The sequence below is a fragment of the Bos mutus genome, chromosome 24 (genome assembly GCF_027580195.1).
Source record: "Bos mutus isolate GX-2022 chromosome 24, NWIPB_WYAK_1.1, whole genome shotgun sequence".
Classification (NCBI taxonomy): Eukaryota; Metazoa; Chordata; class Mammalia; order Artiodactyla; family Bovidae; genus Bos; species Bos mutus.
Genome location: NC_091640.1, coordinates 45,927,605 through 45,955,510, shown reverse-complemented (window position 1 = coordinate 45,955,510; position 27,906 = coordinate 45,927,605). Strand labels below are relative to the sequence as shown.

At 39.8% G+C, this 27,906-nt stretch overlaps 2 protein-coding genes across 3 annotated transcripts; one reads left to right on the top strand and one right to left on the bottom strand.

The window, feature by feature from the left end:
* Positions 1–1,667: 1,667 nt before the first annotated feature.
* Positions 1,668–14,287, bottom strand: HAUS1 (HAUS augmin like complex subunit 1). 2 transcript variants are annotated; one of them, XM_014477167.2, is made up of 9 exons: positions 14,189–14,287; positions 13,038–13,212; positions 9,856–9,928; positions 7,974–8,108; positions 6,661–6,784; positions 6,086–6,151; positions 5,260–5,331; positions 4,868–4,915; positions 1,668–3,322 (listed from the first exon to the last, which is right to left on the bottom strand). In XM_014477167.2, exons 1-9 carry the CDS (start codon positions 14,216–14,218, stop codon positions 3,272–3,274), a joined length of 774 nt encoding a protein of 257 aa, XP_014332653.1. In that variant the 5' UTR covers positions 14,219–14,287; the 3' UTR covers positions 1,668–3,271. The 2 variants fall into 2 exon arrangements, with proteins under 2 accessions (XP_014332653.1, XP_005892405.1); XM_005892343.2 differs by having other exon boundaries at positions 1,671–3,322; positions 9,793–9,928.
* A 2,796-nt stretch (positions 14,288–17,083) lies between these two features.
* Positions 17,084–25,943, top strand: ATP5F1A (ATP synthase F1 subunit alpha). Its single transcript, XM_005892345.3, has 12 exons — positions 17,084–17,214; positions 18,714–18,792; positions 20,014–20,183; positions 22,039–22,212; positions 22,301–22,467; positions 22,674–22,822; positions 23,161–23,312; positions 23,412–23,636; positions 24,148–24,255; positions 24,364–24,508; positions 25,446–25,596; positions 25,735–25,943. Exons 1-12 carry the CDS (start codon positions 17,155–17,157, stop codon positions 25,814–25,816), a joined length of 1,662 nt encoding a protein of 553 aa, XP_005892407.2. The 5' UTR covers positions 17,084–17,154; the 3' UTR covers positions 25,817–25,943.
* Positions 25,944–27,906: the final 1,963 nt, after the last annotated feature.

Genomic DNA, 27,906 nt, shown 5'->3' with positions numbered 1-27,906 from the left:
CTCCACACTGATGTATTAGATATCCCTCTTTTTGTTTTATAACTATTGTTATAGGACAGGAGTTTGCAAACTACTGTATGTGGGCTAAATGTGACTTGCCATCTGTCTTTGTAAATTAAGTTTTTTTGGAATACAGCCATTTCCATTTGTTTATGTATAGTCTATGGCTGCCTTCATGTTGGTATGGGTTTTGAGCTAATTCTCACCATCAAGGCAAATAATCTTCTGAGGACACTACTCGGTGTTCTATGGAGCAGGAAGTAGCTCCACTCTAGCTTATAGGAACATGAGAAAATCCCAGTCCTTTGCATGTTCCAGGAATTTTTGTCTGTTCCTTTCCGCTCTTTCAGCGGCTTTAGGTGATTTCCTCCTGTGTGTGCAAATCAGTTTAGACAAAGATTTGAATAAATACCTCTGCAGACCTGCAGAACCCTCTGATATTTTCTGACATTTTCCTTTGATTTTCTCAATTCTCATCTCTCTCTCTTCAACTAGGCAAGATCACCAGGCTGTTTGGGTTCTCCTTCTCTGAGCTATGAACTTGAAAACCCTGTCCATCACTAACCTGGGTCTATCACAAGGCTCACCTTGTTTCTTTCTCTTATGAATTAATGTCCTAGGCTTCTTTGTTACTCAATGTCCGAACACTATAGTTTCCTATTTTCGTTTGTTTTTCTATTTAAAGCCATCTAGTCAGTGTGATCACTCTTATTTCAACATGGCCAAAAGCAGAAATCTATAAGTTTCGATATATAGAATTTTCATCATTGCCAGTTCTAAATATTTTCTAATTTGCAATTTTTGATTCACAGTTTTAGAATGTATTTCTTAAATTCTAAACATACAAGTTTTCAGTTATTTATTTTTATCTAATTGCATTGTACTGAGAGAGCATGCTGCGTATGGTTTCAGCCCTTTTGTAATGGTTGAGATTTCTTTAACTGACCACTAGTTGGATAATTTTTGTAAATTCTCTGGATGCACTTGAAAAGAACATGTACCTGTGGCAGTCTGTAACAGGATTCTTTATATATCCATTATCAGGTTTGTTAATTGTGCTGTTTAAATATCCTGTATCCTTGCTGATTGTTTTTCTGCCTGTTCTATCAATTACTAAGAGAAGATGTAATCTATCTACTATGGCGTGCTGCGATTCATGGGGTTGCAAAGAGTCGGACACGACTGAGCGACTGATCTGATCTGATCTGATCTGATTGTGAATCTTCCTATCCTCATTTTTAAGACATTTTTTCAAGTACCTTAAATAACTGGAGGTGTTTTAAAAACCTATTCTTTCAATCTTTGTCTTTTATCTAAAACAATTTTCATACTTACTTTACTATTCTATAAAATTATGTAGGTTTTAGGTTTCTTTTTGATTCTCATATTGTACATGTTTTGCTTTTTTCTTTGAACATAAATTTCACGTGTTAAGTGTTAGTCACTCAGTCATATCTGACCCTTTGCGACCCTTGGACTGTAGCCCACTAGTCTCCTCTGTCCATGGGATTTTCCAGGCAAGAATACTGGAGTGAGTTGCCATTGCCTCCTCCAGGGGATCTTCCCAACCCAGAGATTGAACCCATGTCTCCTGTGTCTCCTGCACTGCAAGCAGATTCTTTACTTGCTGAGCCATCAAGGAAGCCAAAAAATAAATTTCAAAGGTTACTTTTATCAACTAGCTGCTACAGCCAACAATCAGCCCCAAATTTAAAATAAGCTCCAAACAATAATCATTTATTATTTCTTATGATTCTACAGGTTGACTCTGTGAGCTTCCAGCCTGGGACAGCGTGGTTGATCTATGCAGTCTGCTAGTAGGGCTGGACAGTATAAGATCTCATTCACATATCTGGCAGTCAGCAACCTGTTTGGTCTTGGGGTGGGAGCAGGGCTCAGCTGGAATTACCTTTCTTTGCTCATCCTCCAATAGTCCAGGTTTCTTCACATGGTAGTCTCAGTAAGAGATGGCAAGCTCCAACGCATAATGAGTTTTTAGTCCTTGGTTTTGTCCTATTTGCTATTTGTCTCATTGGTCAAAACAAATCATAGGGCCAAACCAGATACAACAGGTGAAGATACAGACTCCACCTCTTGATGCGAGAAGTAGCAAGGTTAGAGTACAAAGGGGAGAGCACAAAGGTGGGAGGGATTTTGGTGGTTATTTCCACAGTTGATCCATCAAGTCACCTTACCAAAAGCACTGCAGTTAAGAAACAAATGACAACCTTGGAAAATATTCACAATTCAAATTGTAAAAGATTAATTTAGCTAACACACCAGAAGCACCTATAAACTGTTAAGAAACAGATGAAACAATCATACCTAAATGGCTAAAGGATATGGACAGTCTCCAAAAAAGGAAATACAAATGTCTTTTGCATTATATTTAGCCACATATTTGTGGGAAAGGAGAGGGAAATTTTTAAGGTCAATTAGGTAATCTTTAAAAAACTAATTGATTCTTGATCCCATGGTGCAAAATTTTTAAAAGTACAAAAAGGTGCAAAGTGAAAAATCTCTCTTTTCTTCTTTAGACTACATTTATCATGGTTTGATTTTATTTATAAGAGATATTCCCATACAGGAAGTTTTAGTGTTTCAAAATTTTCAAATATTTCAATCATTTTATTTATGGCTCCTGGATTTCAGTCGTAAGTTTCTGACTCTGATTATTTAAAAATCAAAATATTAAAATTCCTCTATGATATCTTTTACTATCTTTTAAAAAAATATTTAAATCTTTGATCCCTTGAAATTATCCTGATATAAGGGGTAAAGTATAGATTTAGCAGCATGTGTTAAATTATCCATCTCTCTATTACTGATTTAAAAGGTCATCTTTTTCATAAACCAAATTCCTACATACATTAACATTTGGAATTAGGCAGGTAAGCAGATCAGAAAAAACAATAGCAAATCCCAAGAGAAGGGTGCGTGGGAGGAACATAACTGAAGCTGCAGAATCTTTCCCTTTCATTTAGCTGACCTCGTGAGTGACTACATGATGACTGTCATGAGTTCACCTAAGAGAGCTACTGAAGGACATCAAGCCATTAACAACATATAAAACCAATGTTTCTTCATATGAAAACTATGCATTTGCACATAAAAATTCAATACACAACCAGACACCACTATTTCATCAACAATGACATTATTTCATCTAAGAACACAGAAATTAAGTTATACGGAATGTCACAAGGAAAAAATTCTTTAAAGTCCTATTCGATCTACTTTGTTAAGAAAGGTGAAATTTATTTGGCTCTGGTCACAGTTCCATCATGTTTACTCTCTTTGTAAGTTCAGCTTCAATAGTATCCTAAAGGAAGAAAGAAACACCATAAATATTATAACTAAGGACATAAAAAAAAGGGCTCTAAATTCTAAAGCTATTTAAAATAAGGGAAACAAAAAGGAAAACCACTAAAGCAGAAATTTTAAACAATATCATTATAAATGAGATTTTCCTTGCTTTTATATCTTTCCCACTTCCCACACTCCAAGTTTTCAGACTCCTAATAAACATCTAAGGAGGGGAAAAAATAAAACCCTTTAGAGAGGTGAATGACACGCTACATGAATAGATTTTCCTGACCTGTACTCCTTAAGCAAGGTACTTTTGCAATGTCTCTCACATCGCTCTTTTCCAGTCTCACTGTCACTGTTCTCATTACTTCTCATCTGGCCTAAACAGGCCAACTTGTTTCTGTAATTTTCTTTCTCTATCCTCCAATCTACCTTATACACTGATTGCAGAAAAATCTTCCTAAATGACTGCCCTGATCAAAAAGCATAACCTTGATCACACTTCACTTTAGCTTAAAAAGCAAGGCAACCCAGAGCAGCTTTCAGTGTCCCCTGCAGCAGCAGTCCCCAATCTTTTTGGCACTAGGGACCAGTGGAAGACATTCAGGGAAGACGTTTTTTCCATGGACTGGAGGTGGGGGATGGTCTTGGGATGATCCAAGTGCACGACATTTATTGTGTACTTTATTTTTATTTTGTGGCAATCTCAGCATATACTGCCTTGACTTCAGGGTTGGCGTTCACACTCCTATGAGAATCGGATGCTGATGTGACGGGGCAGAGCTCAGGAGGTAATGTGAGCGGCTGTAAATACGCATGAAGCTTCTCCTGCTCACTTGCTGCTCACCTCCTGCTTTGAGGCCTGGTTCCTAACGGGCCATGGACCAGTCCTGGGGACCCCTGCCCTACAGGCTCCAAGTTCAACCTTCTTTATATTCAAGGCCCTTCACCTCCTAAACCAATTGACCTACTTCAGTCCTATCTTCCACTGCATACCCCTAAGCAGGCAGACTGCTTTACTTGCAAAAGCTTGGAAAAGTCCTCCATTTTTCAGCTCTTATGTTTTTGTTATTTCCTGACCTCCCTGGTGGCTCAGATGGTAAAGCGTCTGCCTACAATGCAGGAGAGCCGGGTTCAATCCCTGAGTCGGGAAGATCCCCTGGAGGAGGAGATGGCAACCCACTCCAGTACTCTTGCCTGGAAAATCCCATAGACGGAGGAGCCTGGTAGGCTGCAGTCCATGGGATTGCAAAGAGTTGGACACAACTGAGTGACTTCACTTTCACTTTGTCTAGAATATTCTATGCCTCTCAACTCTCCTTTTCCATCCAGGAAAATCTACACAAAAATGTAAAAGACCACTACGTATTTTTATGAAAAGAATCACATATGTGCCCCCCAAAAGTATTAAAAGATGCCTGGCAATGATATACCTCAAGCGTGGGACTGTGCTTTACCTTTACCTCCGAGTAGAAAGGAAAGAAAGAGGAGGAAGGGAGTTTTAGCTTTATCAGCACTTATCTTTTAAAGTCTGAAGGAACAAAATGGAACTACTTACTAATTCTCGCTTTGCTTCTTCAATTTTTACCTGAGCAAGAGATGGATTCTTTTAAAGAAAAATAGAATAAGGAAAGGTTATATTGTCTCGGCTAGGAAACAAGGGAAAAAAAAATACAACGACCCTTTTCAAAAGGCAAAAAAACTTATAGAAAGTATATCCCAACTACATACAATACTGAAATTCAATAAAGACTTTCAACACAGACCCTTATACAACCTAAAACCCCAGAATTGCATTCTATAAGAATTTGGAGCTTATATTTTACTGAAAGAGAAGAAAGAGGAGGACCTAGGTCCTTAGACATGGACCCAGTATTTTCATGATCATTTAGTGCCCTTGGAGAAAGCTGGAGGAGATAAACTTTTTTTTTAATTCATAAAAATAATTACCGGCATTAAATCTAAATAGGACTCCAATTTTTTCTTCAAAGGCATAGTCTGTCGTTTTAGTTCTGCCAATTTCTGAGGGTGAAAAAAAACACACAGCATAATAAAGATATTCACAATGCAATTAAACACTGCACATAAATAAATAAATAAAATGTGACAAAGCATTAACATTAGGACATTTTAAACAATGTAACAAATAAAAGAGCTTCAAAGGTAAATGGATAACAAATGGACACAATCCTTAGAAGATGTTAAAACAGGAAAGTAATACTCCCGTTTATTAAGACTAATATGCTGTCTGGGAATACAAAATAATGTGATTAAGAGGCATCAGAACATCAGGAAACAAGAGTCTCAAACACATATTTATGAATCGTCAATTTTAGATTCCAAAACTCAAAGTACCAAAAAATCTTAAGAATAAAACCATAAAACAAATCTCCCCATTTCTCCCTCTTCCCATGAAAATAGATAAAACTCTTATAGATCCTAAACCCCAGAACTGCATTCTATAGGAGTTGGGAGCTGGTATTTTACTGAAAGCGAAGAAAGATGAATACTTACGTGGTTTAGCACATAATACTTCAATACATTTATTCAACAGATAAATCAATAATCATTGACTCCAACAAATAAAGAAAAAAACAGACAAATGTAAAAATATATATAGATAAACAAGTAGTAAAGATATAAATACTGGTAAACATAAAATACAGAGGTAAAGGAAAAGAAATTGGGTCAATAGTGAAAAAAACTCTATAAAAAGAAACACACACATCGCGCACTGACGTTTTAAAGGAAGCTAAGTTGGGTAAAGTAAGCGAACCTCTGAAAGTGCTACCAGTGACTGATGAGACAGAGAAGCATCCATTCCTCGGGCTGAAAGCTGCTCCTACAATGACAAAAAAGGGAGCTCAGTTTAAAAAATTATTTGCAAGTGACCATCATTAAATATTTTCAATATATAACACAGTAAAGAGCTGTAACTTAAAAAAGAACTTTTTTTTAAAAAAAAGAACTTCTGTAAAAGCTACAAAAAAAATCACAGATGAAGAACAATACCTGCTTCTAAGCACTTTTATGTTGCATGTGAGTCATTTCAGACAGTCTGACAAGATGGTGACAATATGGGTGCAGGGCTTAAGAGCTTGAGCTTTGGGACCTGCACGTGAAGTGGGATCTGCTGCTAGACGGCTGTGCGACGGTGATGGACAGAGAGGCCTGGCGTGCTGTGGTTCATGGGGTCGCAAAGAGTTGGACATGACTAAGCAACTGAACTGAACTGAACTACCTTCACAGTATCCTTGTGTGAGAAGAGAATAATAATACTGCCTAGTTGTGAGGATGAAAGTTGAAAAGAAGTCTGAAGAGAGCTAAATGTATTGAGTCTTCCATACGAACCTCCGCAGTTCTAATCCCAGATCTGAACTCCTCCGACTTGGCTTTCAGGAAGTCCATGTTCTGAAGACGACTGTCAACTCTGGCCCTTTCCGTACACAAATGCAACTCTGCCTTCTTGAGGTCCCTTGAAAAAGTGAAGTTGAGAACATTTTCTTCTTGGTGAAATTATTATGAAAAGCAAACTACTACTTTGATTCAAAGAGTAGATAACATACTTGCTGGATTTTCTAGATTAAATTTTATATCTCAGACTGGCTACTACCACACATTCTTCCAGGTCATCTTTCTCTCCATGTTGCCATCTGGGATTTTTCTCAAGGAATACTGAATAACTTTAAGATTAATCTATGCTGATTATGCTCAAAGAAAGTAGATCTGCTGCTCAAAAAAATGACTTAATGGATCCTAAAGACAATTTGAATTATGGGGGTCACAAAGGCCTCTCTTCTAAATGTAACATGACAAGGTGCTTTGCACATACAGAGTCAATATTTATTGGATAAACTTATACAATATCATATTACTTGTGCATATACATACTCCTGTTTCACAGCATCTAAACTCTGGGGCCATAGGGACCTAAAGAGCCAGAATATCAAGGAAGACCAGAGTTCTAGTAACAAAGGGCAATAAAAAAGAACATGACTTTAAGTTGTATCATAGTTTATGACACAGTGGTGGAAGGAGAGAGTGGGACAAATTGAGAGAACAGTATGGACACATACACATTACCATGTGAAAAACAGAGAGCAAGTGAGAATTGGTTGTGTGACACAGGGAGCTCAACCCAGTGTTCTGTGACAACCTAGAGGGATGGGATGGGAGATGGGACCGAGGGTTCAGGAGGGAGGGGACATATGTACACCTGTGGCTGATTCGTGGTGATGTGTGGCAGAGGCCAACACAATACTGTAGAGCAACTGTGCTCCCATAATTGTATTTTGTTCTGCATTTCTCAATATTGTATAATTATAATCTTTGATAATTATTAGTTACTCAAGAACAGTTATGAGTATCGTTCAATTGTCATCACCAATAGAATGATACTCAGATGCATTCTTTCTGTAAAACTTTATAAGTAATTAAAAAAATTTTAAAAAAAGGGGAAAAAGAATCTACTATATAAAAGATAAAAGTATGTACCCAACCACTCCTATCTTCATCCAAGTCATTTTCTACTTAAAAACACATTTTATCTTACCATTTCCTAATGTGTTGTTTTAAATTATATCTATTGGCCAAAACTAAATCTTACAATGTCCTGTTATTGCCTTTATAGTAAAAATTGTCACAACTTCAAACTAATTACTTACTCTTGCAGACATTTTTCTAATACTAAAGTTGCTGTTAGATTTTTCTCAAGTTTGGCCAATTCAAGCTTGATTTCTTCATTTTTGGATTTGGTGCGAAAAAGATCAGAGGTCAAATCATTCACTGCAGGGATAAAACTAAAAGAAGAATCTGGTCATGTAAACGGACATTAAGGACAATAATTACAATTATTACAATTACTCCTCACTTCTAAAAATGATTTTACTTTCATGTGAATTCTTCCTTAATCACGCTCTTTTACACCTCTATACTATTTTACACGCTGTTCTCATTGGAATACCCTTCCTCAGCTGGCAAATTTCCTTAAAAACTGTATTTATTCCCATTCTGGAATTCACTACCCCTTTCTCGTGCTTTCTACCTACAACTTGTACATTCCTATAATGTTGCAGCTGTCATACTATTTTATAATTTTACAAGTCCATCTCCTTCAATTTACCATGAGCGGAGACGGTCCTTGCCGGCATTCATTATTCTATTCACTTCATTTCTGCTTCCCCAGTGCCTACATAGATAGCTATACATAAATGTATATATACATAGGGAGGGAGGGAGGGAAGAAGAGAGGGGAACAGAGATACAGAGCGAACTATACATATATTGCCTGGAGAATCCCAGGGACGGGGGAGCCTGGTGAGCTGCCGCCTATGGGGTTGCACGGAGTCGGACACGATTGAAGTGACTTAGCAGCAGCAGCATACATATATTTAGGATTTGGTGTCTGCTGAATTGGCTTAATTCAAGTCAATTGATTGAATTAAGATTTCTACTGCCATATAGCCTATATGAACTTCTAGCTAGAACTCTTCTGCTTAAATATATATATATATATATATATATACATATGTATGTACATATATATTCCAAGGTTTTGCATTAGCAGTTAAACAGAACAGCTATACAGTTCTCTGATTATAATCTGTAATGGTAGTCCCTAGCTAAGATTCATCCAACAGGGATAGTTCTAGGACTCTGAAGTCAGATGGGGTTTGAAACCCAACTCTGTCATTTACTAGCTCAGAGAAATTATCTAACCCCCCACTCTGAGCCTCAGTTTCTTCTTAAGGTTGTTAGAAGAATAATGTCTTTACACAGGTAAGATGCCTGTCAGAAGGAAACCTACTCCATCCAATAGGGTAGGAACATGACTAAAAATCATTATGCTCAACAGTAGGCGATTTAGCCTACTGCTTTTCTTACTGTTTAAGGGAATAATCAGTCCTGAATATTCATTGGAAGGACTGATGCTGAAGATGAAGCTACAATACTTTGGCCACCTGATGTGAAGAACTGACTCATTGGAAAAGACCCTCAATCAAAAGATTGAATGTGGGAGGAGAAGGGGATGACAGAGGATGAGGTGGTTGGATGGCATCACCAATTCGATGGACATGAGTTTGAGCAAGCTCTGGGAGTTGGTAATGGAAAGGGAAGCCTGGCATGCTGCAGTTCATGGGGTCACAGAGTTGGACACGACTGAGCGACTGAACTGACTGACTGAGGGGAATAATGTGATACCTAATCCCTTTTCAACTATACATGAGAACCAACCTTCACAAACCTAATCCTGAAAGAAGAATACATTATAAATTTAACCAAGTTTATCTGAAATAATCAAACATACTCACTAGCAATGATAAGGAGTTGACTAAATTCAGTGTTTCTGCATATATTTCCTATATAAATATAAAATTATTTCCTATAATTTCTATATAGCATTACCCTGAGATACAAAAGCTCCTTAGGTCAACACCTGATAGCATATATGACTGCAGAAATTAAAACAATCACAAGAATTACCTAGCTAGAGAGGTATCCTTTGTTTCAAGGACCACTGCACTGTCAACCAAAGCATTCAGATACCTGGAACCAGTGCTGGAGAGACTGGCAGGGGAAAAATTCACACTCTCCATGAGAAGGTCTTGAAGATGCTTGGCTGAAAAGAAATAAGAGTTCTATGGTGACTAAGATCTTTGCTTTGCTTTAATTTTTCAACAGCTTTATTGCAGCCACCCACCTAAAACATATAATTCAATGGCTTTTACTATATTCAGAGTTGGGTACCCATCCTTGTAGGTGTGCAGTGGAATGTGGTTTTGATTTGCATTTTCCTGATGCTTACTGATGCTGTGCTTACTGGCAGTCCCTCATCATATACATGATTTGCAAATATTTTCTCCCATTCTGTGTGTTGTCTTCTCATTTACTTGATGAGAAGAAAAAAATTTGAGATCAAAAGTTTTAAATTTTGATGATTTCCAGTTTGCCTACTTTTTCTTTTGCTGCTTCTGTTTTTGGTATCACAGCTAAGAAACCATAGCCAAATCCAAAGCATGAAGATGTACATCTATGCTGTCTTCTGAGTTTTAGATTTAGCTCTTACTTTTAGGTTTTTTATTCATTTTGAGTTAACTTGTTTTTTTTTAAACTCATATATATATATATATACATATGTCTTTATTCATTTATTTGGCTGTATCCGGTCTCAGTGGCAGCACTCGGGATCTTCACTGCTCCAGAGAATGTGGACTTCAACAGTTGTAGCCCACAGGCTCTCTAGTTGTGGTGCTCAGACTTAGCTGCCCCGTGGCATGTGGGATCTTAGTTCCCTGACCAGGGATTGAACCTGTGTCCCCTGCATTGCAAGGCAGATTCTTAACCACTGGACCACACAGAAGTCCCTTAAGTTAATTCTTACATATATTATGAGGCAGGGTCCAACTTCATTCTTCTACATGCAGATATTCAGCCATCCCGGCCCTACTCAGCAGACACCAACTTATAGTTGTTGTTGCTCAGTCGCTCAGTCATGTCTGACTCTTTGTAACTCCATGGACTGCTGCATACCAGGTTTCCCTGTCCATCACCAACTCCCGGAGCTTGCTCAAACTCACGTCCATGAATTGATGATGCCATCCAACCATCTCTGCCTCTGTCACCCTCTTCTCCTGCCCTCAATCTTTCCCAGCATCAGGGTCTTTTCCAATAAGTCAGCTCTTCGCATCAGGGGACCAAAGTATTGGAACTTCAGCTTCAGCATCAGTCCTTCCCATGAATATTCAGGGTTAATTTCCTTTAGGATTGACTGGTATGATCTCTTTGCTGTCTAAGGGACTCTCAAGAGTCTCCTCCAGCACCACAGTTTGAAGCATCAATTCTTTGGCCCTCAGCTTTCCTTATGGTTCAACTCTCACATCCACACATGATTAAAAGAAAAACCATAACTTTGACTATACAGGACCTTTGTCAGAAAAGTGATGTCTCTGCTTTTTAATATGGTGTCTAGGTGTGTCATAGCTTTTCTTCCAAGGAGCAAGTGTCTTTTAATTTCATGACTGCAGTCTCAGTCTGCAGTGATTTTGGAGTCCCAGAAAATAAAGTCTGTCCCTGTTTCCACTTTCTCCCCATCTATTTGCCATGAAGTGATGGATGCTATGATCTTAGCTTTTTGAATGTTGAGTTTTAAGCCAGCTTTTTCACTCTTTCACCTTCATCAAGAGGTTCTTTAGCTCCTCTTCATTTTCTGCCATGAGAGTGGTGTTTTCTGCATATCTGAGGTTATTGATATTTCTCCGTGCAATCTTGATTGCAGCTTGTGCTTCATCCAGCCCAGTATTTCACATGGTGTACTCTGCATACAAGTTAAATAAGCAGGGTGACAACATACAGCCTTGACGTACTCCTTTCCCAATTTTGAACCAGTCTGTTGTTCCATGTCTGGTTCTAACTGTTGCTTCTTGACCTGCATACAGGTTTCGCAGGAGGCAGGTAAGGTGGTCTGGTACTCCCATCTCTTTAAGGGTTTTCCATAGTTTGTTGTGATCCACACAATCAAAAGCTTTAGCATAATCAGTGAAGCAGAAGCAGATGTTTATTGGATACTTTAGTATGGAAAATTTTGTCAAAATTTTGTATATATTAGTAGAAATATTTACAGTTTAATGTATCACCCTAAAAGGTGCTTTATGACAGACATAAATAATCTTAACTTTTAAAATCCTTAGAATTTTTGTTACATATTAGTATAGACCAGAGAAGGCAATGGCACCCACTCCAGTACTCTTGCCTGGAAAATCCCATGGACGGAGGAGCCTGGTAGGCTCCAGTCCATGGAGTCGCTAAGAGTCAGGCATGACTGATGCTGGGAGGGATTGGGGGCAGGAGGAGAAGGGGACGACAGAGGATGAGATGGCTGGACGGCATCACTGACTTGATGGACGTGAGTCTGAGTGAACTCTGGGAGTTGGTGATGGACAGGGAGGCCTGGCGTGCTGCGATTCATGGGGTCGTAAAGAGTCGGACACGACTGAGCAACTGAACTGAACTGAACTGATTTTATATGTCAGGCTAATAAGTTTAGACTTATATTTTAGGGGTTAGTATTTTACCATCAGAGTACCAATAAAATATACTATAATGACACAACGTATTGTTATTGTTCTTTAGTCAGTTAGTTGTGTCCGACTCTTTGCAATCCCATGGACTGTAGCCTGCCAGGCTCCTCTGTCCATGGAATTTCCCAGGCAAGAATACTGGAGTGGGTTGCCATTTCCTCCTCCAGGGGATCTTTCCGACCCAGGGATCTAACCTGTGTCTCCTGCATTGGCAGGCAGATTCTTTACTGCTGAGCTACCAGGCAAGCCTTGTAATATAATAGGTTGCTATAACAACACAGTTTAAGACAAATCTGGGTAAAATAAAGAAGCAATGCTAAAAAACTGTCTACACTAAATCAATCTTGTATACTCTATTGTTAGGGCTTTCCAGGTGGCACTAGTAATAAAGAACTCCTGCTAATGCAGGAGACATAATGAGATGTGTGTTTGATCCCTGGGTTAGGAAGATCTCCTGGAGGAGGGCATGCAACTCCCTCCAGTATTCTTACCTGGAGAATCCCACGGACAGAGGAGCCTGGCGGGCTACAGTCCATAGGGTCACAGAGAGTTGGACATGACTGAAAGGACTTAGCAGGCACGCATACTTTTTTTTTAAAATCTGGTTACCTCTAGTTAGTATCTCATTCAAAATTCTGTAATTGATCTCACCTTCTGATTCATATTCCTTTGCTTTCTGTTTCAAGTCCTCTGTTACTAGGTAGACATCCCTGTCTCGGATCCTGTTGCGTTCTGAAAGGTTATATAAAATCTCTGTTGTCCGAGCATTCACCTCATATTGTGGAATGGGATGATCTCCAAATATTTTTTTCAGCCATGCAGCGACCTAACCATTACAAAGGACACAAATTTAATAATCCTTGTTTATTTCAACGGCATGAAGCAAATAAGACCAAGTAATGATCAATAGCAAACAAAATGCTTTCTATGAATATTCTGGCATCCTACTTACTTCACATCCTAATTTGTCTTTAGGGAGAGAGATATCAGATGTCAGGAGATTAAAAAGTGAGCAGGTACAGCACAATCAACAAAATTACCAGAAAACAATCTGTTCTTCCCCAAAGCTACGAAAGCAGTATTAGGCAAGTATTTTCATAGGAAGCTCAATATGCAAGTGCTAACCATTATTATGGGCACAAAGTCTGAAAAAAAGAGTTGTCTCCAACACATCACAAGTCCCTCAAAGCCGGAAAGCTCCTTGAGTTGGGATGCGAGATGCGGAAAACAGGTTGTGTGTGCTAAGTCGCTTCAGTCCTGTCCGCCTCTTTGCGACCCCATGGACTGTAGCCCTCCAGGCGCCTCTGTCCATGGGATTCTCCAGGCAAAAAAACTGGAGTGGGTTGCCATGCCCTCCTCCAGGCGATCTTCCCGACCCAGGGATCGAAACCGTGTTTCTTACACCTCCTGCATTGGCAGGCAGGTTCTTTACCACTTGGTTAAGAGTGAGAAGTCTAGTAAAAAGCAGCAGTGAACGGCGAGGCCTGGCTGGAAGCTGAGTTTGGGATCAGAAGTCCCCCTCCAGTGTCCAGGGAGAGGTTTCACACGAGAGGCCTCCTCAACCCTTCTCCAAGCCTGAGTCCCAGCAGGGAAGGCCGGGAAAAGAAGGGAAACTCCCTTTTCAGCGTTGGGGTGGGGTTGAGGGGGAGAGGGGGTAGCTCACAGATGGTGAAAGCCGGACTAAAAATGGATCAGCAGAGGAACATAGTAAAAGTGGCTAGCCCAGGAGATCCGCCGGCGGGGCGGGTGTGTCAAAGACGCGGTTTCCCGGAGGCCGCAAAGCCCAGCTCCCGCCCCATCACCTGCGCCTCTTTCTCCTCTAGAGCTTCCATCGCCGCCAGTCCCGCCACTTCTCCAGCAGCTCCTCACGGAAGAAGCGCCCCGCTTGCTCTGACGGCCCCGCCCACACACCGTTGGGCCCACCCCCTTCGGGATCCGGGATTTCTGGGAGTTGTAGTTTTTACTAGGACTTCAGGACGCGGAGCTCTTGGACGACGCTGGTCCAAGGCTTCAGCCCTGCAAGCCCTTGTTCCCTTGAGGCTTTCTCCGCTCTCCATGGTTATCACCTCCAGGAGAAGTAAAGCCGCATGGAACCAGGCTGTGTTTTCTTTTATATTTTTATTTCTCACTTGAATCACTCATCTTAAAAAGAAAAAAAACAACCTGGAACTTGTTTTTTGATAGCAGATGTTTATTTCTTCCTCACTTACAATTTTAATTTTACCTTGGCAATACGAGCTGGGGCCGTCTCACTCTTTTTATACCTTAGTTTCCACTACTAAAGAGCTAAATGTGCTGGAAACTGTTTTAAAAAAAGGTTTACAGCATACAACTCCTACACTGTCACTGCCACTCAGCCATTCTTTGATTCATTTCTTTGCCTTTCCTAAAGTTCTCTTCTCCTTCCATCACTCTGTAGTTAACACCTTGAGAGGTTCTTTATATTTCTATGGTAATGTATAGTTTTATGTGTTTTCCTATTTTTGTTTCATTCTTACAGGAACCCTGCAAAGTACATTGGCACACATTATTTTACCTATTTTCACATTAAAACCACATACATGGAGTATATAGCTTGACCAAGATTAGGTGGTAGACCTGGAATCTGACCATGGTGTTCTGACTCCAGTTGGGTATTTCAGTCTCCTCAGGTCATACCATACTGCTGTGCACAACCTGCTGTAGTATACTATCACATTAGGAAAAATAGGTCATGTACTCAACTTTCTGTGGTGATGGTTTGTTCGCTAAGCTGTGTCTGACTCTGCGACCCCATGGACTGCAGCACCCCAGGCTACCCTGTCCTTCACTATGTCCTGGAGTTTGCTCAAACTTGTGTCCACTGAGTCAGTGATGCTGCCTAACCATCTTATCCTCTGCTGCCCCCTTCTCCTTTTGCTTTCAGTCTTTCTGTGACAGGTTTCAATATCAAATTGTGGATCACTTAGCACTAAATATCTTTCTCTTAAGTAATATGGATATTTTAAATGATTAAACTTTTCAATGAAATTTTAGTAAGTAGCCTATATCATATTGTGTGGCTTTCTTATTCTTTTCTTTTTTGTTTCAGTCATATATGTATCTGCTCATTTACTAAATTCCAGATAAGGGTAGGGAAGTTATCTTTATGCCCTTTGTCCACTTTCATCACTACAAATTTTACAAAATATCCTTGAACTTTATTTTTACAAACCCAAATTTTACCTAGTCCTACCCCTAATTCCCAGGAGGACTGTCATATTTACTCAAGGCTCACCTTGAAAAGGAAGTAGGATATTAGATAAAGGGATGGGTGATCATATATTTGCAAACTGTTTTAGGATATGACTTTTTTTTTTTTTTTTAAGGATATGACTGTTTTTAACCCAGATATTCATATGCCCAACCCAAATTAAGATTTGGGGTATAAGCCAGAATTTGGTGAATGAAGCTAAAAGATCCTTCTCAAAACAGCTACAAGTGCAGTTAATGTAAATACTCTCCACTATCATAAAATGCCATAAAATGGCACAGTGGTAAAAAAAAAAAAATCCACCTGCCAATGCAGGAGACACAAAAGACATGGAGTTTGATCCCTGGGTCGGAAGATACCTGAAGGAGGAAATGACAACCCATTCCAGTATTCTTGCTTGGAAAAATTCCATGGACAGAGGAGCCTGGTGGGATACAGGCCATGGGGTTGCAGTCTGATAGGACTCAACAAGCATCACAAAATACCTAACATTTTCCTTCCCAACCCAAATTCTTCACATTTCACAATTATCTCAGTATCTCTCTCTCTCTCTCTCTCTCTCTCTCTCACACACACACACACACACACACACAATCTCCTTGGGGGGAGCAAAAGTCCTGCCCTGATTTCATTGGGTAGGTATAGAAAGTTATTGTCATCATTGCCGTTTTACTTCAAATGAAAAAGTAGTGTCTATACTGTCATGAAAATAGCTACTTTTAAAGGAAAAATTGAGCCCTAGCTCACTCTGGAGTGATTCTGGACAATTCTTCCCAGGATTAGCAACCACTCTATTCAAATTTTTGCTTGTTAAACATTTTAATGTTAAACATTGCCCTAATTGGCAGACATAATTCTTTCAGATCGAATCTAAAAGAACTACGATTCTTCAATTTGAGTGCTTATCACAGTGAGGGTGCTTTTCAAACGTTCAGCTTGCCCCCAGTTTTTGACTCAGTCTCTGGGGGTGTGGCTAGCGATCTGAAGATTAATCCGCGTTAATTCGCACAGCAGGAAATGCTCTGCTGCCTACACGCCCAAGAAGAGTAACTATTGCACCCACATCACCAAGGTTTAATAGCTGTATCTTCGGGACCCGCCACAGTCAACCCCCACGATGGTCAAGCTAGCCAGCTGCGCCCCAGGACAAGGTGACGGCAGCATCGTTTTTCTACCAGGATGCGGCCTGGAAACTGCTTCTCAGCCAGTTCCGCTATAACCATGCGGTCGCCCAGGGCAACCACAAGGTCGATGAGAAAGATCAAAGTAAATATGTAACCAGTGCCTGGATCGAAGCTGGCGGACGTCTAATCAGTCAGTTGGAGGTTCAAAATCTAAAAATGATACTTAAAGGAAGAAAGTAATTAACCCCCCACCCGCACCCTGGCAGATTCGCGTCCGGGGGTGAAAGCGAGGGGCGGTACATCCGGGTCACGTGGGCTGACTGCTTTGACCTTCCCCGCAGCTCGGCCATTTTGTCCCAGTCAGTCTCGAGGCTGCGGCTGCGGAGGAAGCACCTCAAGGGGAGCTGCGAAGATGCTGTCCGTGCGCGTCGCCGCGGCCGTGGCCCGCGCCCTCCCTCGGCGAGCGGGGCTGGTGAGCACGGGAGGCCGGCTGGAGGGAGGGTCCGGTCAGCGGCGGGTGGCGATTGCATGGGCTCGGGCTCTCTTTCTGTGCAGAGGGTGAGGGGCTGTGGCGGGCGGCGCCATCTTGCCCCGCTGGCCTCTCGGCCTGGCCTGGGCTCTCGGAGAAGGGCTCTTTCGCTCGGTGCCGGAGGGTGCAGGGTGCTGCAGGGGAGACAGTGACCTTCGTGGTGTCTTGAGATGGCGCCTCGGGACGATTCCAGTCTTCGTCCGAGAGGCCGGAGAGGGGCCTTGGATGAAAGTCAGGGCTGGGGCGCTAGTTTCCCGAGGCCTGCTCCGAAACGGGGAGCCTGGGTCCCACTGACTCTCCTGACTTCCTCGCTGAAGGTCAGAGCACTGTTGTCAGCCCGGGTGGAAGCAAGGTAGGGAGCATTGCGTGAAGGTCAGCAGGCCCCGGCATTTCACCTCCTCCCGAGGTCGGTTCAGAGAAAAGCAATAAGTGAAGGTGCCTTTCTCAATGCTTCAATATGCGCTCTCTTAGTGCCGAATAGTGAAACGATCGTGAAAACACCGTATAGGTGCAAATATGCATTTCAGTGCCGGCGCCACCCTGACAGCGGAGGAGCTGGCTTCCAGATTGTCTCAGACTGGCAGACTTTAGTTGGTGGTGCTTTGACTTGTTTTTAAGATTTCATCCTTGAGGAATGTTAGTGATTGAAAACTCAAGTAAAATAGAACATAGGTTGGGAGATTCTTTTGAAGGTCAATGCCCTTCATCACTAAAATCCCTTGAAGTTAAGGACATTACCCCTAAAGGTTATGTAAACGTTTTGACATTTACTTGTGTTTTCATCTTGAGAGTAATCTCAGTTTGGAAAGCCAAATAAATTCATTGGCCATTTACTGCCCTAACACAACCGCTGATAACATTTTGGATTTCTATTAACAAAAACAAAAAAGAAGTACTCAAGGACATTCTCCTAGTCCTGTAGAAGGGAACGTCTTCAGAATATGCCTTGACCAACCACAGTTATAGAAGGAGGGTCCGGATTCCTGCAGGATTTGTTGAAGGGAGTTTTTTTGAAAACGAAGTGCATATTGCCATATCTCTTAGTTTCTAACCAAACTCAACGTTTAGAGGCTTTTTAAGATTAGAATAGAAAATCTATTGAGATTTGCCCCTTTTAGAAAGCAGTTTATAAAATTGAGGATTTCCACAACTCAATTGAAATACATTTAAAGTCAAAATAATATTTATCTGGTGCCTTTAAAAGGAAAGATACATTGTTAGTGGTTGCTTTTTAGAATATGCTTTTTTTTTTTTTAAGTGTACTTACAGTGTACCTGGAACTGCATTAACAAATTTTCACATATATTGATAAATGCTTTCTCACATGGTTACTATTTGTACTGATAATTTAATCATACTAAGCCTGCATTTGTTTAAGCTTGCTAGTTTTATAAAGGCCTTTTTTTAAAAATCAGAGTTTTAAAGAAAATTTCTTGCACTAGGTCCCCAAAAATGCTTTGGGATCATCCTTCATTGCTGCAAGGAACCTGCATGCCTCTAACTCTCGTCTGCAGAAGACCGGTAAGTCATTATTTCTGTGTCTGGACCACACTTACTACCTTGTTACTAAATGAAAAATGTCACGTAGGTTACATACCTGCTGGGAATATTTTTTGGATTTTTTCCATTAGTGAATTTTTTCTCAATTTTAGTTACTGTGGAATTTTAGATTCTGAACCCATAATATGCCATTTAGCTCTATTTTGGTAGGTTCCCTTCTAGTGAAATGAACTATAATTATTTATTTCTCTTGATGGGAGCACAGGTTCTTTTTTTGTCATGATGAATGCTTCTTGGTCCTTATCAGTATATGTCAGGTGGTAGGCTCCTTTCTGACCTATGAACCCTTTCCTAATAGACATTGGGAAAAGACAAGTAGTTTTTATGTGTTTCAAAAACAGGAACTGGTAACCTATACCTGGCAGTCTGAATTTGCACATTGTAAATGCAATAGAGAAATCAGGAGGTAAACTTAAGATTCTGTAGGTTGGGAAATTTTTTTGAGATGTGCATTAGGGCTTTTGAAATAGTTAGGTATCATCTGTATGCCAAGATGAGGAATGTAGTACATGCTTCCCTTGAAAGGGAGAAATACAGCTTTTCATCACTATTTGAAAGTGGGTGTTCTAATGAAGTTTTTCTTTGGCTGAAATGATTAAAGTGTGAAGAAGAAATTACCCTTTTTTGTCAAAGTGAAGTGACGTAAATGAACTTTCAAAATGGCAAGGGCTATCAGTACTTATATTTTGTTAAACAGTTGGGTTTTTTTTGTTTTTGTTTTTGGCTGAGTGACTTGTGGTATCTTACTTTCCCCAACAGGGACTGAGCCTGGGCCCTTGGCACTGAAAGCATGGAGTCCTAGCCAGTGGACTGCCAGGGAATTCCTAAGCTGTTGCCTTTTAAGATATACTTTTTATAGAATTTAGCCAAAAAATTCAAGTTTCAGATTTGTTAAGAGATTAAACCAAAGAATTAGGAGATAGAAAATATTTATTTTAGGGAGATTGCTTAATTTGATTAGCTCCTTACCTGGTTTATGTTTGTCTCGTGAAGTTTTTTCTCAGTCACTTAGATTTGTTTTCATAGTGGTAGGTATCAAGCTTTTTTGAAAGAATGTTAACTTTAGAATACAATTTGATTATTCTGATCACAGCTATAGTTTATATGTTGTTGGGGAAATGAGTTTTGAAAAGATCTTTGGACCAGGCTGTTTTTTGTAATGGAATTGTCCTCTCTTAATAGGCACTGCTGAGGTGTCCTCTATTCTTGAAGAGCGTATTCTTGGAGCTGATACCTCTGTTGACCTTGAAGAGACTGGGCGTGTTTTAAGTATTGGTGATGGTATTGCTCGGGTACATGGGCTAAGAAATGTTCAAGCAGAAGAAATGGTAGAGTTTTCTTCAGGTTTAAAGGTAAATTGTAAAATGAGATTTAATAGTTTTAGCATTGGTGTTTCCTCAGTTATTCATTTAGTAGTTCAGAGATTGTGTCACATTATCTTTTTTTTTTAACTTTGAATCTGAATCTGCTTCAGTGATTTTGTGTTTGTCATTACTATAGATTGTGAAAAGAGTAAATTTTTTTGTTAACCAAACTTTATCCTCTGGACTGATTTACACATAAGTTGTAACCATTAGCACTGAAATACAAAATTGGGTAAATTTTCAGCCAGATTGTGAAAAGCTCAAGTCTGTTCGTAGCTGTTAAGATCATTCTATATAAAAGCATTTGATTAGTTAAATTCATTTTTGGCAGAAAGTTGGAAGTCATTGACTTTGTATTTCTTGTAGGAGTAGACCTGTTGTTGAGAGGTGAGCTAGTGTTATAGCTATCAGAAGCACTAATAATAGAAGTGTGCTTTTTTCTATTAGATTATCGTAGTTGGCCAGTAAGGTGAGAAGTCAAAGTTGTAGGAGTCATGGGTTCTCTGACAAAAGCAGAGTATGATATCCAGGTGGACCAGGGGCAGTGGAATTTGGTGTCCAGTATGGAAAAAGAACCTGTTGGTGTGAAAGACTAATTATGGAGCCAAATGTTTTATTGGTAGCTCTCAGACCTTGGCTAAAAATTTACCCTTTGATCTATCGTTGTGTGTATCTTTGAAATGTTAGGCTGAAATAGAGGAACTCATTTTCATTTAACTTAAAATCTAGGAGTCCAGACTGATACTATTTGAAATAACTTCTGCCATGTGGAAATGTTTTATAGATATGGATACGGTAACTACTGAAGTTTCTCTGACTTGGGTAACAGGGCAATTACTAATTTCAATTTTAAATAGCCATATGATGTTAGTGGTTACTCTGTTGAACATTAGAGATTTAGACTAAAGATTGTGTACCTGCAATGGCATTCCATGGTACTCCTCTATATTTACTCTGTAATTCTTGAGAGCTTTATTTATTGACCAGATTCAGTTCCTGGACTAGCCTTTTTGCATTGATTATATATGAGCTGCTGCTGCTGCTGCTAGGTCGCTTCAGTCGTGTCCAACTCTGTGCAACCCCATAGACAGCAGCCCACCAGGCTCCCCCGTCCCTGGGATTTTCCAGGCAAGAACACTGGAGTGGGTTGCCATTTCCTTCTCCAATGCATGAAAGTGAAAAGTGGAAGTGAAGTCACTCTGTCGTGTCCGACTCTAGCGACCCCATGGATTGCAGCCTACCAGGCTTCTCAGTCCATGGGATTCTCTAGGCAAAAGTACTGGAGTGGGGTGCCATTGCCTTCTCCAATGTATGAGCTAGGGACCTGAAATCTTACCATTTTGAAATACGATGAGATGACCCAGCACTGTTCTGTTGTACAGATTTGTTCTTGATTAGGTAGCTTTTAATTTAATTTTTTACTGACTTGATGGGTATAGGTTCTTACTAGATAATCTTTAAAAAAGATTGTTTATGAGTTCTCACAGATGTAAATCAAGTGTGTTTTCCTAGTTGACCCTGACACTTTACTTCATACTGGTCACCCCATTCAAAAACTGTAGTCAAAGGAAATGCAGTGGAAGAAGCTTAAGCAGTTCAATTTCCTTGCTTATTTTAGTTTTTAGAGGATGTGGTAAGGTGCATGTTTGGCTTATAATTTTAAACTCTGATTATTCGAGGGAACTTGACAAGTGTTTACTGAAGATTGTTTGGTGGTAAAATAGAAGTGAACCAGATCTGAAAAGTTGGTATTGCTCCCCCTTCCATTTTCATATGTAGTGTAGGTATATGGGAAGAAGTGCCACTCAGACTTCATGGATGTTCAATTATGTCTTTTGTGTAGGGTATGTCTTTGAACTTGGAGCCTGACAATGTTGGTGTTGTCGTGTTTGGAAATGATAAACTTATTAAGGAAGGAGATATTGTGAAGAGAACTGGGGCTATTGTAGATGTTCCAGTCGGCGAGGAGCTGCTGGGTCGTGTAGTTGATGCCCTTGGTAATGCCATTGATGGAAAGGTAGGTTTAACATTTATTGGATTTGGTTGTAGCTTCAAAGCAAAGAGCCAAATTGATTGTTCTGGGGTTTCTTCTTACTGTTTAACAGGGTCCAATTGGTTCCAAGGCCCGAAGACGAGTTGGCTTGAAAGCCCCTGGGATCATTCCTCGAATCTCTGTGAGGGAACCAATGCAAACTGGCATTAAGGCTGTGGATAGCTTGGTGCCGATTGGTCGTGGTCAGCGTGAGCTGATTATTGGTGACCGACAGACTGGGTAAAGACTTAACAGCTTGTTAAAAAAGTTCTAACTAAAACATGCTCTATTGAAAGGTTACTTTTAGACTTGGAATGGTAGATATTAATACTTGGACTATACGGCGAGAGTAGACTGTAATATGAGAGGAACTTGTAGTGGAATTTAAGTTGGGGAATTCTTTGAAGTACTTAGTAAGGTTTATGTTTGTTTATTTTTTCTTAAAGCAAAACGTCAATTGCAATTGACACAATCATTAACCAGAAACGATTCAATGATGGAACTGATGAAAAGAAGAAGCTGTACTGTATCTATGTTGCTATTGGTCAAAAGAGATCCACTGTTGCCCAGTTGGTGAAGAGACTTACAGATGCAGGTATTAAGGAATTTCAGTCTCATTGCAGTTATCTGGGATGCTGCAAATCTTAGACTAGCTTATGCTTATAATGAAGTCTGATTTTAATTACTCCCTAATGAACTCAAATTTCTACTAATACAAGTCAATACAAAAGTAAGAAGTAAAAAATTATATCGGTAGTATAAAGCAGCAGTAAACTGAAGGTTTTGTTAGTTTCTTTAAAGTAGAAGCTATTAGACTGGGTAATCTTAATAGTAATGACAGTAGTAAAGTGCTTAATTTTTATTCTAGTAGCCTCTAATTTAAAATCATAGTATTAATAATCATGTAAAACTTAATGTTTATTTTCTTCTCAGATGCCATGAAGTATACCATTGTGGTTTCAGCTACTGCTTCAGATGCTGCCCCACTTCAGTACCTGGCTCCTTATTCTGGATGTTCAATGGGAGAATATTTTAGGGATAATGGCAAACACGCTTTGATCATTTATGATGACTTATCCAAACAGGTCAAAAGAAATGTGTTTTTAGACGTGTTTATATGTTTGTATGTGGTAGTTGACAAATGTAGCTCCTGTCTAATAGGTGCACACTTTTCTATACTGTAGGCGGTTGCTTATCGTCAGATGTCTCTGCTGCTCCGCCGACCCCCTGGTCGTGAGGCCTATCCTGGTGATGTATTCTACCTGCACTCCCGACTCCTGGAGAGAGCAGCTAAAATGAACGATGCTTTTGGTGGTGGCTCCTTGACTGCTCTACCAGTCATCGAAACACAAGCTGGTGATGTGTCTGCTTACATTCCAACAAATGTCATTTCCATCACTGACGGACAGGTATTATTTTTATGATTAAATATGAAAACTTTGGGTGATTTCAAGGCAGTAATTGAGACTGGTAGTTTTGAACTAATTTGTTAAATTCCTTTTACTTCTCATTATGGAAAACCTCAATTGTAAAGAGAATAGTATAATGAAACCCCACATATCCCACCTATTTATGTATTGATGGTATAGTATACTTCATTCTTGCTTTCTTTTTCCCCACGGTTCTCTTGTGTGTAATTTTGAAGCAAATCCTAGAGAGATCACATCACTTAAATCACCAATTTAAGTTTTACTGTAAATATGGTACCTAATTTTTTTGCATCTCACGTCTCCTCATCTCCGCAATGGAATATACAGGATGATTTTGAGTTGTGAAAGATTTAAGGAGCTCTTTAGGATAAGAAGCCATTTAGCATTCTTTGGTTTTGGGGCTTCAGTTTTTGCTATAGTGACTTAATTGTGAAAATAATTGATTTCTTTAAGCTTGCTAATATGCCTCTGTATTTTCCTTACATTGTAGATCTTCTTGGAAACAGAATTGTTCTACAAAGGTATCCGCCCTGCCATTAATGTTGGTTTGTCTGTGTCCCGTGTCGGATCTGCTGCCCAAACCAGGGCCATGAAACAGGTAATTTGTATCACTTTGTCATTAGGTTAAAAATAAAAATGTATTTGTATGGTGGTCTGTGTCATTGAAGTATTTTTGTATTGTTTGAGTTAACCATTTCTGTTTCAGGTGGCAGGTACTATGAAACTGGAGTTGGCTCAGTATCGTGAGGTTGCTGCTTTTGCCCAGTTTGGTTCTGACCTTGATGCTGCCACTCAACAACTCTTGAGTCGTGGTGTGCGTTTGACTGAGCTGCTCAAGCAGGGACAGTATTGTGAGTTGTACATTTGGTCAAGTTCCTACTCTGTGTTAGGACCTGGGAATATCACATAGCTCCTTACAAACTGTAGTATGTGCCATTACCTTTGATTAAAGATGTTGCCTTTTGAATGTGATTGATACCTGTTTTAATTAATTACAGTCATCATTTCAATGGAATTGCTAGGAAGGGTATAATAATACCTTTCTTTTGGAAATTAAGACATAGTAGATTCTATGTCTCCCTACCATTTCCTTGGCTATATACGTGTAGAATCTGGCAGATTTAAAAGAATGTTGAAGGTGAAGGTCGCTCAGTCATATCCAACTCTTCGACCCTATGGACTGTGCAGTCCATGGAATTCGCCAGGCCACAGTGCTGGAGTGGGTAGCCTTTCCCTTCTTCAGGGGATCTTCCCAACCCAGGGATTTGAACCCACGTCTCCCATATTGCAGGGGATTCTTTACCAGCTGAGCCACAAGGGATAACTAATAGATAACTAATAAACTAATAATTAATAAAGAGTAACTAATAAAGAATGTTAGTATTGGGAATTCTCCAGGGGTCCAGTGGTTAGGACCTCTGTACTCACTGCCAAGGACCTGGCTTCTATCCCTGATTGGGGAACTAAGATCTCGCAAGCTATGTGGTGCAGCCAAAAAATGTATATTATCTTATTATAAAATTTCAGCAAGTTATTTTTACCCCAGACAGTCCTGTTGGGTGATGGATGGTGCTCATGGAATAAGTGCAAAGATTGTACTTCAAGGCTTACCAATAAGGGGAAAAACTGTTTCTCCAGGGAGGTGGGAAGGAGTACTAATAATGGAATTTCTACTTGTGAAATTCCATGATCTATGAAGACATGTTAATAATTTGTGAAAAAATAAGTTTCTCTAACTCTGGAAACAATGGCATGCATTTGTTGAGCAACTTACTTCTTTCTTTTCAGCTCCCATGGCTATTGAAGAGCAAGTGGCTGTTATCTATGCGGGTGTCAGGGGGTATCTTGACAAGCTGGAGCCCAGCAAGATCACAAAATTTGAGAATGCTTTCTTGTCTCACGTTATCAGCCAACATCAGGCCCTGTTGGGCAAAATCAGGTATGAACATAACTGATGTCTCCTTTTTTGTAAGCTTTAAAATAAAAAGTCTTGTTAAAATTCTTTTGAATTCTGTAATTAGGTTAGTCATTGAATTTTTGCCCAGGTCACAACTGATCTGCTTTTGTTTTCAAATAGGACCGATGGAAAGATCTCAGAAGAGTCAGATGCAAAGCTGAAAGAGATTGTAACAAACTTCTTGGCTGGATTTGAAGCTTAAACTCCTGTGGATTCACATCAAATGCCAGTTTGGTTTTGTCATTGTTTCTTCTAGTTCCATTCGGATTACTCCAATACTGCAGATGTACAGTAATCACATTAAAATAAAGGTTCCATGTTGCTTGGTGGTTTTCTATAGATTGATTCTTTAAAAGAACTGAGATTACTTTGAGGAATTGGTAAATATGTTTCTTAGCTTTTTTTACTTTATTAAAGTTAGCAGGCCTACATAATATTTATGACTGAGTTCTTTGCACGATTCCAGAGTGTTTTTTGATTGATTAAAGAGAAATTCACTAACTGGCCATAAGAGGCAAAGTTCATATTTGATAATGTGAAAAGCCTGACTGGCTTCTCTGCCCAGGAGACTGATCTGCATGAAGAGGTACTGTAATCAGTAAAAAAAAAAAAAAAGGGCAACTAAGGTTTTCAAAGAAATGAAAAAAAATGCTAAGTGCAGAATAAAATATTAGGACAAAAATTGCAAAAGTAGGTATCAGAATGAATAAAGTTGTGAACATGTCAATATCTTTGCTTTAAAATAGCTTTCATACACTGCAGTTCTTAATTATGAAGTGATCAGGTTTTCATGGTTAGCCTGTTTGGTCTTATTTAGGAAATTTTTACAGTCACAGAGGTAACTATTTTCTGTTAAGAGTTGTGAAGGTTTGCTGTCACCTAAGAGCTTAATTCACGTATTAGAGTTCTCGAGAAATGAAACCTAAGTGTAGTTGTGTACAGAGATTATGGTGTTGGCAAATTTGAAAGGGTAGGTGGGCAGGTTGGAGACTTAGGGAAGTGTTCCATTTGGAGGTACAATTCCTTCTCCCACAGTAGACCTCAGGTCTTTCAATGGCAATGAGACCCGCCCTTATGGAGAGTAATGGAGTTCACTCAAAGTCTAATGCTTTTTTATTAAAGAGTTAATCATCTAAAAAATATCTTCACATGGGACTTCCCTGGTGGTCCAGTGGTAGATTGTCCTCCCCCCAGCCAAAAAGAAAGACACAAACCCTTCACAGCAATACTGAAACAAACTGGGTACCATAGGCAGAATCAAGGACAGGGCTGTTGATGAAAAAAGGGCCATCCGTTGTTTGTCTACCCCCAACTTTCTGCTCTCTAAAAGCAGCTGACTTTATTTCTTCTGTCAATTGTATATTGCGGTTTTCATTGTGCCATTTTTACATTATGTATGTGATCTATTGATTTCACCCAGTAGTTAAGAATTTTGCATGTGGACACACTACACACCCATATTTATCATTACAGTATAGATTATGATTTGGGATAAAGAGAAATTTTGCTTATGACAGCTGAAGAAAGCAAAAATGTTTATTTTTACCTTCCTCTCAGAATCTGTATAAGCAGAATATTTTGAGATCTAGTTTTTAAAAATTATTTTGACTGCATTGGGTCTTTGTTGGTTGGCTCGGGCTTTCTCCAGTTGCAGTGCATGGGCTCTTGCACAGGCTCTAGGCGGGTGCACTGTAGAGCATGGGCCTAGCTCTGCTGCATGTGCACTCTTCATGGCCCAGGGATTGAACCCGTGTACCTTGCAGTGGCAGGTGGATTCTGATCCACTGCACCACTAAGGAAGTCCCTGAACAGTTGTAGTTTGATTTGTCTGATGGTAATGAGACACACCAAGTGTGCCATGTGGAAAGAGTTTGTGAGTTTGCTCATGTAGGCCAGTTTCTGTTCATAAGCTGTATGAATTTGGAAAGTCATTTAAGTCTTTGATCATGTGGATTAAGAGTTGTGGCCCTTTCCCTCATTTTATTTACCTAAAGATCAGCTCATTTTATTGCTTGCTCAGGCTCATGTCCATTGAGCAAGCCATCTGGCCATCTCATCTGCCGTCTCCTCTTCCTGCCTTCAATCTTTCAGGTATACTTAGTCGCTGAACAACTATAGTTGTTCATCATAGTGATGAGAAGAGTTCTGCCTGTGTGATTCAAGTATCACCTGTTTGTAAGTTCCAGCACGCCTGAACTCAGTTTAAACTCAAGCCCAGAAAAGGCCATCATTTAACTGGAGCTGATTTCACACATCTGATAGGTATGGAACAGCTCCCAGGTGTTTTACTCC

Coding starts and splice junctions, on each gene's coding strand:
- HAUS1 (XM_005892343.2), bottom strand. CDS start 14,218: ATGGAAGCTCTAGAGGAGAAAGAGGCGCAG. Junction 8,109..9,792: donor AAGGATACCTCTCTAGCTAG/GTAATTCTTGTG, acceptor TTCTTCTTTTAG/TTTTATCCCTGCAGTGAATG. Junction 3,323..4,867: donor AAGAAGCAAAGCGAGAATTA/GTAAGTAGTTCC, acceptor TTCTTCCTTTAG/GATACTATTGAAGCTGAACT.
- ATP5F1A (XM_005892345.3), top strand. CDS start 17,155: ATGCTGTCCGTGCGCGTCGCCGCGGCCGTGGCCCGCGCCCTCCCTCGG. Junction 20,184..22,038: donor AGTTTTCTTCAGGTTTAAAG/GTAAATTGTAAA, acceptor TCTTTTGTGTAG/GGTATGTCTTTGAACTTGGA. Junction 25,597..25,734: donor GCCCTGTTGGGCAAAATCAG/GTATGAACATAA, acceptor GTTTTCAAATAG/GACCGATGGAAAGATCTCAG.